The 13453-nt window shown below is 47.4% G+C and overlaps 1 protein-coding gene across 2 annotated transcripts; it reads right to left on the reverse strand.

The window, feature by feature from the left end:
• Window positions 1-967: 967 nt before the first annotated feature.
• GNPDA2 (glucosamine-6-phosphate deaminase 2) lies at window positions 968-11909 on the reverse strand. 2 transcript variants are annotated; one of them, XM_040418918.1, is made up of 7 exons: window positions 11785-11909; window positions 7951-8118; window positions 6793-6894; window positions 5157-5339; window positions 4388-4572; window positions 2741-2915; window positions 968-1465 (listed from the first exon to the last, which is right to left on the reverse strand). In XM_040418918.1, the coding sequence occupies exons 2-7, from the start codon at window positions 8072-8074 to the stop codon at window positions 1407-1409; spliced, it is 828 nt and encodes a 275-aa protein (XP_040274852.1). In that variant the 5' UTR covers window positions 8075-8118; window positions 11785-11909; the 3' UTR covers window positions 968-1406. The 2 variants fall into 2 exon arrangements, with proteins under 2 accessions (XP_040274852.1, XP_040274853.1); XM_040418919.1 differs by lacking the exon at window positions 11785-11909 and adding an exon at window positions 10223-10387.
• Window positions 11910-13453: the final 1544 nt, after the last annotated feature.

Genomic DNA, 13453 nt, shown 5'->3' on the forward strand with positions numbered 1-13453 from the left:
GGGCTGTACACTTTTTTTTTTGGGGGAAGGGGGGCTTTTTCATCACTCCTTCTCTCCCCGGCCTTGGTTGCTCCGTTGTGCTCCCAACATGGTCATGATGCGTCAAAACGGTAGTTTACAAGTGCAGCGGAGCAGCCAAGGACAGGGAGAGAAGGAGCGGAGAGCAGGTAAGAGTCTGTCTTAGTCCTCATGCACACGACCGTTGTTTTGCTCGGCGTCAGAGCTGCAGTTTTTGCGGCTTGGATGCGGACCCATTCCCTTCAATGGGGCCACAAAAGATGTGCCAGCACTCCGTGTGCTGTCCGCATTCGTTGCTCCGTTCTGTGGTCCGCAAAAAAAATATAACCTGTTCTATTCTTGTCCGTTTTGCAGACAAGAATAGGCAGTTACATCAATGGCTGTCTATGCCATTCTGCAAATTGTGGAACGCACACGGAAGCCATCCGTGTTTTGCGGATCCGCAAAACGCACAACGTTGTGTGCATGAGGCCTTAGAGAGGGGGTTTTGCCAACCCCTTTAATGTTTCTTCTTCTGGACAGTGCATGGGGTCATGTTACTTACCTTACAATGAATGTGTGGTTGTAAATGTGCAAATAAAGCAGAATACAACTTTAACAGCTTTTCCTACTACAATAGATCGATGAACATCTTTTAATGCGTACTATAGGCTTAAAAAGGTTGTCAGAGATTAGCAAAAAAAAAAAAAAAAAAAAAATCATCCCCCTCTTCCATAGGTGGTGTTTGCTGACATGTAATTGTAGACTGGGGGGGCAGTAAGAGCACAAAAATAGATCCCTCGGATGCTTATATATTTCAAACCTAAGTCAAGGGTCCTTACTCATTGCAACAACCCTCGACTGAGGTTTAAATCACATAAGTCTCCTGCGGATGCATTTTTTTTTGTGCTTTTAATATGTTACAAAACTTTTACCAAGCAATGACGTATTAATAAAAATAAATCACTGCTGCAAACCATGGTTTTATTAACAGTTCATTGTTGAATAAGACAGTAGGTGACGTTAGAAAGCTGCATCAAGTACACAGCACAGCAACCACTTCATAGACCGAAGTGATTATAAAACAAAATGTAACAAAAGAAGCTATCATCTAACGGCAGCGGCGACTCCGGTAGAGCGCCTTGCTTTAATGTAAACACTGCAGACGTTCACTGACTATATACATGTCCGAAAGCAAATCAGTACGTTTGTAAGTAGCAATATATTTGCATTATACAATAAAAAGGCAACATTTGCTGACCCTAACACGCCACCGCTGGTGCCAGGGTCAGAGAAGGAGTGTGGAATGTCACGTGGCTAAAGCAGAGCTTGGACCTCTAGAGTACAGTACTTGTGCAGTTTTGCGGACCAGGTTACAGGAAAGTTGCACAGCCGCTCTGCCATCCGCATCAGTTCTTCTTCATGCTGTGCAGCGGATCCACCAGTTTATTATGTACATGCATTAAACCTAGGAGGAGAACAGAAATGACAGATCTAGCTTTAGCGAGGATTCTGTCACGCACAGTCGTTCTGCATGAAGGAGCAGAGCTTAACCCTTTCATGGGAAAAATTTAAATCTTAAAATGATAGAAATAAAGAGAATGTGCAACCTCTCCTGACAAGTCTGTTTTGGTAACTACTTTCATTTCCCAGTAATAACAATTCTGGAGCATCTATATTTATGATATGTTGTGCCATTCCTCTATTATTCCCACTAGACCTTTATAAATGAATTGCCAACAGTATGTATTAAAGGTGGTGTATCCCTGCAGTCTGACACTATCCAGTCAGTGTTGCCAGTTTCAAACTATACAGGGACACAGCCCTAAACCGGTAACACCCACTTGGAACTTTAATGCAGACTCACGGCAATTCATCCATAAGCTTTTACTAGAAACAAACCAATACCCATAAATGACCACCTGCTGAGATAACAGCCTGGGAATCTGCCCAAACAATCCACATATCCTGTAAAAGAATATACAAACCCGGAGCTGTGTATCTAACCACTGAGACCCAACTACTGCCCAGTCATAGCGAGACAAACAGCAAAGCAAGGTCAACCAAGAGCATCTTCAGCATGATCAACTAAATTAAAAAGCCATATTGCTTGGTAGGGTTGACCATGCTGAGTAAAAATAATTTAACATTTTCTCTGTAAGGTTAATAAGTGCTGTGATATATTAATTTTTCTATTTATGTAAATTAGCTATTTGGAGCACCAGGAGGTAAGTCATAGTGCTAGGAGCACCGCTAGTGCAATGCTCCCCCCCATTCTCTCTGAATTCCCCCCGCTTCCTATTCAGGGGCAGGGCTAGACATCTCATCTACCCTGTGTACCTCTACAAGTGCCAAGGCTCAGTGACTCGGCACCTGCACAGTGTATCTGATGAGCTCGGAAAGCAGACATCATCAGATCCACTGCGCAGACGCAGAGTCACTACAAGGAGAATACAGGGCTTAGATGAGCCATCTAGCCATGTCACTGAAAGGGGAAAAGCACGGTTGTGTTATGCTAGCGGTGCTCCTAGCGCTATGGCCAGCACCCTAGTGCTCCCAAAAGCTAATTTACATAAATATAAAAATGAATCTATCGCTGCAACCATAACCCCATAGAAAAAGCAGTAAAGCTATTGTTTTACTCAGCATGATCAACCCTGCCAGGCAATATGCCTGGTTTAATAGGGTTGATCATGCTGACAGAAGCACTTTAAACGTATTCCATGCATTTCTCTATCCTCACCTTTAAAATACTTCACAGTTTTGACTCTAAGTTCTAAGGTAGCATCTTCATCACAAACAAATATAGTGTGAGGATGTTGCTGGAAGGCAGACACCGTCCACATATGATTCACACCTTCTTCTATAGCTTTATTTAACGCAAAAGCTTTATGGGCTCCAGTAATGAGGATCATCACCTGTCAGGAATAGGAAAATAAAAAAAGTATAAAAAAAATAAAATAACCGAAAGGAATTATCCAGGATTAGTAAAAACAAAACAGTGCTACTCTTGTCCCTTGGCCGTGTCTGGTATTGCAGGTCAGTACCAAGGGCATGAACTGCAACATCAGGCAAAGCCCAAGGACTAGAGTGGTGCTCATTCTGATATCTGCTGGACACCCTATATAAAGAGCAGCTTACTCAGTATATATAAGTTACAAGGATAGACAAGTTCTCGAGTTGCTCTGTTCTGTTAAAGGAGTATTCCTGAAATATAATATTGCTGATCATTAAAATCTGATTGGTGGGGGTCAGACACTCTGCCCTTCAGCTGCTCCAGAGTAGTTCTGTCCATTGCATAGTGGACGGAGCTGGTAACTGCAGTGTTGCTCCCAATGAGGTGAATGGGGGCAGAGCTGCCGTTACCAGCTCCGTCACTACACTCTGCAACAGCTGAATAGCAGGGGTTTGGGGTGTCAGAGCCAAAACCAGGGATGAATCATAGAGAAAGTATATTTGTACCCATTTGTTCTTCTGGACCCGCACCTGGTTTTGGCAAAGCAATACCGACCAAAATACCGGTGTGTGAACAAGGCCTTACAGCAGCTTGGAAGGACGAACCTGCACTACTGTGCACTTCCACTAGAGTAACTTTAATCTAAGGAAAAGGTAGGTACAGATAAGACTGCCTCTAATACTTCTACTTAGATTTAGCTAAGCTTTCAATGGGTTTTGCGTTAACCCAGCCCAAAAGTGAATGTCCACTTTTTGACACCACGTCATTTTTTTGGTGTAAAATTTGAATGCAGAGCTTTAAATCTGCAGCTTGCATATAGATTTACCTTCTACCATTCTGTCCCTAGAGCGGTAGGAGCTTATACAATATGTGATAAGCTCCCACGCTCTCTGCTTGTGGCAGCTGCAGGTAGCCAGAGCGTTATCTGATCAGTGGGGGTCCAACACCTGGGACCCCTGCCGATCAGCTCTTTGGGAAGGTGGCGGGCTCCTATGAGCACTGCAGCCTTCTCACAGCTTTCCCCCAGGCCAGTGACGACACATTCATCGATCTCGAGGGCCAGGGGCAGCTCAGCCCCATTCAAGTGAATAGATCTGAGCTGCGATACGAAGAACAGCCGTTATACAATGCACGGAGCTGTGCTTGGTCAGCAGAGAGAAGGCCGTGGCGCTCACACGGGGGCGCGGGTGCTTTCTCAAACAGCTGATCGGCGGCAGTCCCGGGTGTAAGACCCCCACCGATCAGATACGGATAGCCTGTCTGGTTAACCAGATTGTTGATTCACTGCACAGGAGGTCGCCATGTATGTATCACCGTTATAAGAGTTATGGAAAGAGCCTAACGTGCGGCTATTTGTTCTCTGCCTGGATCCAACCGGATGGGAGGCCCCGTTCTCCACGTAGACAAAAGTCCCAGAAATAAACGTGTAGTTACCTCTTTGGAATCCATTACTGTCCCAACGCCAACTGTTAATGCCATCATTGGGACTTTAGCAAGGTCACCGTCGAAATATTTGGCATTTGCCAAAATGGTGTCCATTGCTAAGGTCTTGAGTCTTGTTCTGGATACCAAACTGGAACCTGGCTCATTGAAGGCAATATGACCATCCGGGCCAATACCTACAAAGTGCAAGAGAACCGAATATAAAGAAAACTTTAACTTTTAAACATTTTATGACCAGTATGTACAGTACTTAAAATGTGCAATCAAAGTGTAATCTCCACTCCAGTGAACAAAAGAACGCTCTTCTCCTCATGTACAGTCCCTATGTGGTTTCTGCTGGAGACCTCTCTATCCTCGTCCCCGTGAAGCTGAAGCGCGTTTCCCGCTGGCTTCTAACCTGCTACCGTACCTCACATTATACTTGCCACTCCTTTTCCCTCCTACCTGGTAATACACGCCTGCGGTCAAACACCGCCCTACATAGAAGTGACTGCCTACATGAATCAGTGCTGATGTGAAGGTGGCCACCTCACTGCAATACACATGTAGCAGAGCTAAAAGCAATGGCAAGAAAATGTTAATGGACTTTATCAGGAGAACACGGATGTGTCATCACAGTTCCTTTTAGTTTTCATACGTCTGTATGTCAGCAGTAGTGTACGGTATAGGAAGGGATATGCATTTCTTAAGACGTGATCAAACATTCAAAGTAGACAGGAAGGTTCCTTCAATCTCATGATGATTTCACGGTACCACATACCTCCAACAAACAGCTCGATGCCACCAGCTTCTTTGATTTTTCTCTCAAATTCTTCACATTCATCTTTCAGGTCAGCAGCGTTCCCATCCAGGATGTGAGCATTATTGGGATCTATATCGATGTGCTTGAAGAAATTATTCCACATGTATGAGTGATAGCTCTCAGGGTGGTCCCTTGGTAATCCTGACAAACAAGCAAATGCCACATGAAGGTGGTTACATCATAGGACGCCATACCAAGGTCGATGGAGGTCTGCTGGTTCTGGCAGTATATAGTCACTGTATACCGTCACCTGTGCAGCACTGTGTGTATGTGTAGGGATGTGTAATGAAGGGGCCACCTGTGTCTGAATGGTGGACAATCAAAATGTGGGAGATGCTTGTGGGCAGATCAAAGAATCCTTTCTACTGGTCGTCCAGAGTCTGTTCGCTATGTGTGCATGCCCTTATGTAACCACTGCTCCCAACATCTCCATAACAGCTACGTCAGAATGGCCTAGATGTCACGCAATTCATCGAAGCGACCATTTTGCTTCTCTCAGTCCAGCGATATGCCCCCTCTAAAAGTCTGTCAACTGGGCAAAATAGCCTTGAGTGTGTCGTACAGGCAATCTTTCACCAAGAGGTCCACTACCCAAAAGTAGCCTCTGATGGCCTTTTTATAGGGCAGCAGGGAAGCACTTCTACGCCCTCTTGTGGCAAGACCCAGTGTCACTGGTAATAATTTACATATCTACCTGATACATAACTGCATGCAATCTGACATTTCTATCTGGGTGCATTTTTTATTTTTTTTGCCAGCGAGTGTATATGCAATAACTACCAACCTAGGGTACTTTCACACTAGCGTTTTTCTTTTCCGACATTGAGTTCCGTCACAGGGGCTCTATACCGGAATATAACTGATCAGGTATATCCCCATGCATTCTGAATGGAGAGCAATCCGTTCAGGATGCATCAGGATGTCTTCAGTTCAGTCTTTTTAAGACTTTTCAGGCAAAAGATAAAACCGCAGCGTGCTACGGTTTTATCTCCGGCCCAAAAAATTGAAGACTTGCCTGAATGCCGGCATTTTTTTTCTCCATAGGAATGTATTAGTACCGGATCCGGCATTCAAAATACCGGATCCGTCCTTCATGCGCAGCCCGAAAAAAAGGTGAAAAAAATAAATGCCGGATCCATTTTGCCGGATGACACTGGAAAGATGGATCCGGCATTTCAATACATTTTTCTGACTGATCAGGCATTTTTCAGACAGATCAGGATCCTGATCAGTCTTACAAATGCCATCGGTTGGCATACGTTTTGCCGGATCCAGCAGGCAGTTCCGGCGACGGTGCCGCAAGTGTGAAAGTAGCCTAAAGTACAGCACTGCTACAGTGGACTACGCTAACAGTAAAGAATCCTTTCCTATACTGATAATGAAACCCCCTATTCTTCATATGCAAGGTCCCCTAGTTCCTGATACAAATAATTCATGTGCCAATTCTCTAGAACATTTTTAGCTTTTTTTTTAGACATTTTCTCCAAGTAGAACAAGCCGTGGTAAACTGTAATACCAGGCACAGCCGCTACCAAAGGGGTGGCGCTGTGCCGTGCACACCATGAAGGGGACATGGCCAGAGTTTATAACTCACCTACATATTCATCCATGTTAAAGGTCTTCACGTATTTAAATGAAAGGTCACCGCGTTTGTGATACTCAATGAGCTTTTTGTAACATCCCAATGGTGTGCTGCCTGTTCACACAAGAAAGAAATGACGAGCGATGAAAACAGACTACGTAGCTGAGCATGACATCAACCCAGATAATAGCTTTAGAAAATGAAATCTTGGAAACAACAAATTCGTTGGCCCCTCATATCCCCGCCATACTGCTGATTAACCGCCTGCAGTGACTGTAGTATTACGTGCTCCGATGCACTCCCTTGCCCTGCACAGATTCAGCTTTTTCTGGAGTTCCGGTGACGTACCGGGCTCTCCATGGATAAGCTAGGCAGAGGTTTCCACCTAGCAGTGAGCCCGGTGGCGTCACCGGCACTAATGGGCGGGTTTTAGCACTGCTCTAGCCTGTAAAACGGCTAGGGCAGCACAAAAGCCTGCCCATCAGTGATGGTGACATCACCGGGAACACTGCTAGGCGGGAGCCTCCGCCTAGCAGTGAAAAATGTAAACAAAAAAGCCCTTGCTCTGCGCGATACGTTCTCTGGAGCGTGGCGATCTAGTGATGTCATCACTAGCCATTCTCTGGAGCATGGCGATGTAGTGATGTCATCACAAGCCGTTCGCTGGAGCGTGGCAATCTAGTGATGTCATCACTAGGCATTCTCTGGAGCATTGCGATGTAGTAATGTCATCACAAGCCGTTCTCTGGAGCGTGGCGATCCAGTGAGGTCATCACTAGCCATTCTCTGCAGAGTGGCGATCTAGTGAGGTCATCACTAGCCGTTCTCTGGAGCATGGCGATCCAGTGAGGTCATCCCTAGCCGTTCTCTGGAGCGTGGCGATCCAGTGAGGTCTAGTGATGACATCACTGGATCGCCACGCTCCAGAGAACGGCTAGTGAGGACATCACTGGATCGCCACGCTCCAGAGAACGGCTAGCGATGACATCACTGGAGGCTCACAGCAGAAGGGGCAGGGCTCCCTCCCATGGTCGTGACTCTGCGGTACACATCCAGTCCATTCACCAGGAACCTTTTATATCTCAGCAATGTTGACTCGGAAAACAGCAAAAACAGTCTGGTCCAAGTCTACAGAAGATTTCTAGACAATAATAACCCTTGGGACATTACCTGTGGGTAGCCCGAGTGTGAAGTAATTGTCTGGCCCAGGATTGAACTGGATGATACGATTACATATGTATTTTGCTGCCCACTCACTCGCCAGGGCATAGTCGTCAAGTATTACCAGCCGCATGATGGGGACGATGGGCTCTGCCCCGACAGCATAAGGCTAACAATCTGCAAGAGAGAAGAAACGTGACAATAGCCTAGAGTGGCCGCAGCCGTGCAAACAGTCAGTCAGTAAGGACTGCAGAGGGATTTCAGCTCTGAAGTTTGCAGAATAGTAAGGCCCCTTTCACATGGGCGAGTATTCCGCGCGGATGCGATGCGTGAGTTGAACGCATTGCACCCGCACTGAATACCGACCCATTCATTTCTATGGGGCTGTTCACATGAGTGGTGATTTTCACGCATCACTTGTGCGTTGCGTGAAAATCGCAGCATGCTCTATATTCAGCGTTTTTCACGCAATGCAGGCCCCATAGAAGTGAATGGGGTTGCGTGAAAATCGCAAGCATCCGCAAGCAAGTGCGGATGCGGTGCGATTTTCACGCACAGTTGCTAGGAGACTATCGGGATGGAGACCCGATCATTATTATTTCCCCTTATAACATGGTTATAAGGGAAAATAATAGCATTCTGAATACAGAATGCATAGTACAATAGTGCTGGAGGGGTTAAAAAAAAGTTAAAAATAATTTAACTCACCCTATTTCACTTGCTGCCGGCATCTCGTCTGTCTCCTTTGCTGAACAGGACCTGTGGTGAGCATTCATTACAGGAACAGGACCTGTGGTGACGTCACTCCGGTCATCATATGATCCATCACATGATCTTTTACCATGGTGATGGGTCATGTGATGACTGGAGTGACGTCACCACAGGTCCTGGAATGAATGCTCACCACAGGTCCTGTTCAGCAAAGGAGACAGACGAGATGCCGGCAGCGCCAGCAAGTGGATTATGTTTTGCACTCGCGCGGAAAAATCGCGAGTGTTCCCGTAACGCACCCGCACATTTTCCCGCAACGCCCGTGTGAAAGAGGCCTAAATGCAGCTCTGGACTATAAGGCTGTCAGCCACCACACGGCAGTCGCAAGAAAGCAGGGCTGGTTGTCAGGATAAAGGCTCATGCACACAAACCTATTTTCTTTCCGCGTCTGTTCCGTTTTTTTTGCGAACCGTATGCGGAACCATTCATTTCAACGGGCCCGCAAAAAAAACGGTTACTCCGTTTGCATTCCGTTTCCGTATTTTCGTTCCACATAAAAATAGAACATGTCCTATTATTGTCTGTATTACGGACAAGGATCGGACTGTTCTATTGGGGCCGGCTGTCATGCGCATGAGCCGTAACTTGCCGGATGTGACCCCGTCACTTACCATAGTTATGATTACGCTAGGCTCTACGGCCGCATGGCTGTCAGGATCAGTAGAAGAGAAGTAGTCCTATTCTTACACAATTACACAGCTTTTTATGTAAATTATGTCTACGTGTAAACTTAAAAACATTGCTGCTTCCTTCCGGAAACAGTGCCCCTCCGGTCTACTGGTCGTGTGTGGTATTACAGCTCAGCCCCACTAACTATAATGGGGTTTTACACAAAGTATCACCTATCCACTGCCACCATCCCCCGCAGTCAGGCACCCAGTGATCCTGAGAATGGCGGGTCCCCCAGCCTTCTGTCACTCCACAGCTCCATTCATTTCTATGGGGCTGACAGCAGCGAGTGCAGCGGTGGGCTGCGGCATCCAGAGAGGGGTCTCGGTATGGATGGGGGCCTCAGCGGTCTGATCCTAAGCGATCTGAAATGTATTACCTATTCTTAAGAGAACCCCTTTATTGGAGCTGATCTGCAATACTAGAAACAACCCACAGAGGCGCTGTCCTGGACATCCCCTTTTGGCCTCATGCACACAACGTATATTCTTTCCATGTCCGTTCCGTTTTTTTTTATGCAGGCCGTATACGGAACCATTCATTTGAATGGGTCTGCAAAAAAAAAAAAAAAGTTACTCCGTGTGCATTCCGTTTCCGTATGTCCGTTACGCAAAATAATAGAACATGTCCTATTATTGTCTGTATTACGGACAGGACTGTTCTATCAGGGGCCAGCTGCTGCATTTCGCAAAAAAACGGAATGCACACAGACGTCATCCGTATTTTTTATTTTTTTTGCGGACCACAAAATACATATGGCCGTGTGCATGAGGCCTGAAGCAGAGATTGATAATAAAAAAAACTGGGTCTCAGAAATCTCTAACAGAGTAACAATGCCCACAGCTCAATTGTAAAGATCTCTTCTTGTTGTCAGTGAATGGAAATTGTCTTGTAGCCAAAGGCTGAAAACTAGAAGTGACCGCCTGGCAGGATCTCTCCCTGACTCCCTGTCCTGTCCGCTACAATGTATCAGTACAGAGGGGCTGTCTTATAGGGATCAATGGCAGTGAGTGAGCTCCAATCAGTCAGCCCGGATGGGAAGATGACAGGCAGAACTGCATCATCAGCCGGGGACCCTGCAGTGCAGTCACACAGCACTCTGCCCCGGTAATGTGCAGTCTCACAGCACTCTGCCCCGGTAATGTGCAGTCTCACAGCACTCTGCCCCTGTAATGCGCAGTCACACAGCACTCTGCCCCTGTAATGCGCAGTCACACAGCACTCTGCCCCTGTAATGCGCAGTCACACAGCACTCTGCCCCTGTAATGCGCAGTCTCACAGCACTCTGCCCCTGTAATGCGCAGTCTCACAGCACTCTGCCCCTGTAATGCGCAGTTACACAGCACTCTGCCCCTGTAATGCGCAGTCACATAGCACTCTGCCCCTGTAATGCGCAGTCACACAGCACTCTGCCCCTGTAATGTGCAGTCACACAGCACTCTGCCCCTGTAATGTGCAGTCACACAGCACTCTGCCCCTGTAATGCGCAGTCTCACAGCACTCTGCCCCTGTAATGCGCAGTCTCACAGCACTCTGCCCCTGTAATGCGCAGTCTCACAGCACTCTGCCCCTGTAATGCGCAGTCTCACAGCACTCTGCCCCTGTAATGCGCAGTCTCACAGCACTCTGCCCCTGTAATGCGCAGTCTCACAGCACTCTGCCCCTGTAATGTGCAGTCACACAGCACTCTGCCCCTGTAATGTACAGTCACACAGCACTCTGCCCCTGTAATGTACAGTCACACAGCACTCTGCCCCTGTAATGCGCAGTCACACAGCACTCTGCCCCTGTAACGCGCAGTCACACAGCACTCTGCCCCTGTAATGTGCAGTCACACAGCACTCTGCCCCTGTAATGTGCAGTCACACAGCACTCTGCCCTGTAATGTGCAGTCACACAGCACTCTGCCCTGTAATGTGCAGTCACACAGCACTCTGCCCCTGTAATGTGCAGTCACACAGCACTCTGCCCCTGTAATGTGCAGTCACACAGCACTCTGCCCCTGTAATGTGCAGTCACACAGCACTCTGCCCCTGTAATGTGCAGTCACACAGCACTCTGCCCCTGTAATGTGCAGTCACACAGCACTCTGCCCCTGTAACGCGCAGTCTCACAGCACTCTGCCCCTGTAATGTGCAGTCACACAGAACTCTGCCCCTGTAATGTGCAGTCACACAGCACTCTGCCCCTGTAATGTGCAGTCACACAGCACTCTGCCCCTGTAATGTGCAGTCTCACAGCACTCTGCCCCTGTAATGTGCAGTCACACAGCACTCTGCCCCTGTAATGTGCAGTCACACAGCACTCTGCCCCTGTAATGTGCAGTCACACAGAACTCTGCCCCTGTAATGTGCAGTCACACAGAACTCTGCCCCTGTAATGTGCAGTCTCACAGCCACCAACCTGCTAGACTGTCTCGCTCGACCGCAGCGCCTGCAGTCTCCAGGACCTATTGATGACGTCATGACCACATGATCAGTCACGTGCAGAGGAAGCGTCAACTCTGGGCTGAGCTGCTGTGGTTGCTGCATGAGCTCATCTGAAGTGTTTGATTGGTTCCTGCCAGTCATGTGACTTCCCCTTCGCTGACATCTGCTGTTGGGAAGTGACATGTGAATCTAAATTACTACTGTGTATGGAGAAGACTGTATGTGTGTGATGTGTATGGAGCAGAGCTGTGTCTGTCACCTGAAGAGAGCTGTGTAATGTGTATGGAGCAGAGCTGTGTAATGTGTATGGAGCAGAGCTGTGTGTGTCACCTGAAGAGAGCTGTGTGATGTGTATGGAGCAGAGCTGTGTGTGTCACCTGAAGAGAGCTGTGTAATGTGTATGGAGCAGAGCTGTGTAATGTGTATGGAGCAGAGCTGTGTGTGTCACCTGAAGAGAGCTGTGTGATGTGTATGGAGCAGAGCTGTGTGTGTCACCTGAAGAGAGCTGTGTGATGTGTATGGAGCAGAGCTGTGTGTGTCACCTGAAGAGAGCTGTGTGATGTGTATGGAGCAGAGCTGTGTGTGTCACCTGAAGAGAACTGTGTAATGTGTATGGAGCAGAGCTGTGTGTGTCACCTGAAAAGAGCTGTGTAATGTGTATGGAGCAGAGCTGTGTGTGTCACCTGAAAAGAGCTGTGTAATGTGTATGGAGCAGAGCTGTGTGTGTCACCTGAAGAGAGCTGTGTAATGTGTATGGAGCAGAGCTGTGTGTGTCACCTGAAGAGAGCTGTGTGATGTGTATGGAGCAGAGCTGTGTGTGTCACCTGAAGAGAACTGTGTAATGTGTATGGAGCAGAGCTGTGTGTGTCACCTGAAGAGAGCTGTGTAATGTGTATGGAGCAGAGCTGTGTAATGTGTATGGAGCAGAGCTGTGTGTGTCACCTGAAGAGAGCTGTGTGATGTGTATGGAGCAGAGCTGTGTAATGTGTATGGAGCAGAGCTGTGTGTGTCACCTGAAGAGAGCTGTGTATGGAGCAGAGCTGTGTGTGTCACCTGAAGAGAACTGTGTGATGTATATGGAGCAGAGCTGTGTGTGTCACCTGAAGAGAACTGTGTGATGTATATGGAGCAGAGCTGTGTGTGTCACCTGAAGAGAACTGTGTGATGTATATGGAGCAGAGCTGTGTGTGTCACCTGAAGAGAGCTGTGTAATGTGTATGGAGCAGAGCTGTGTGTGTCACCTGAAGAGAGCTGTGTAATGTGTATGGAGCAGAGCTGTGTGTGTCACCTGAAGAGAGCTGTGTGATGTGTATGGAGCAGAGCTGTGTGTGTCACCTGAAGAGAACTGTGTAATGTGTATGGAGCAGAGCTGTGTGTGTCACCTGAAGAGAGCTGTGTAATGTGTATGGAGCAGAGCTGTGTAATGTGTATGGAGCAGAGCTGTGTGTGTCACCTGAAGAGAGCTGTGTGATGTGTATGGAGCAGAGCTGTGTAATGTGTATGGAGCAGAGCTGTGTGTGTCACCTGAAGAGAACTGTGTGATGTATATGGAGCAGAGCTGTGTGTGTCACCTGAAGAGAACTGTGTGATGTATATGGAGCAGAGCTGTGTGTGTCACCTGAAGAGAACTGTGTGATGTATAT

This window comes from Bufo bufo, chromosome 2, assembly GCF_905171765.1.
Source record: "Bufo bufo chromosome 2, aBufBuf1.1, whole genome shotgun sequence".
Taxonomy (NCBI): domain Eukaryota; kingdom Metazoa; phylum Chordata; class Amphibia; order Anura; family Bufonidae; genus Bufo; species Bufo bufo.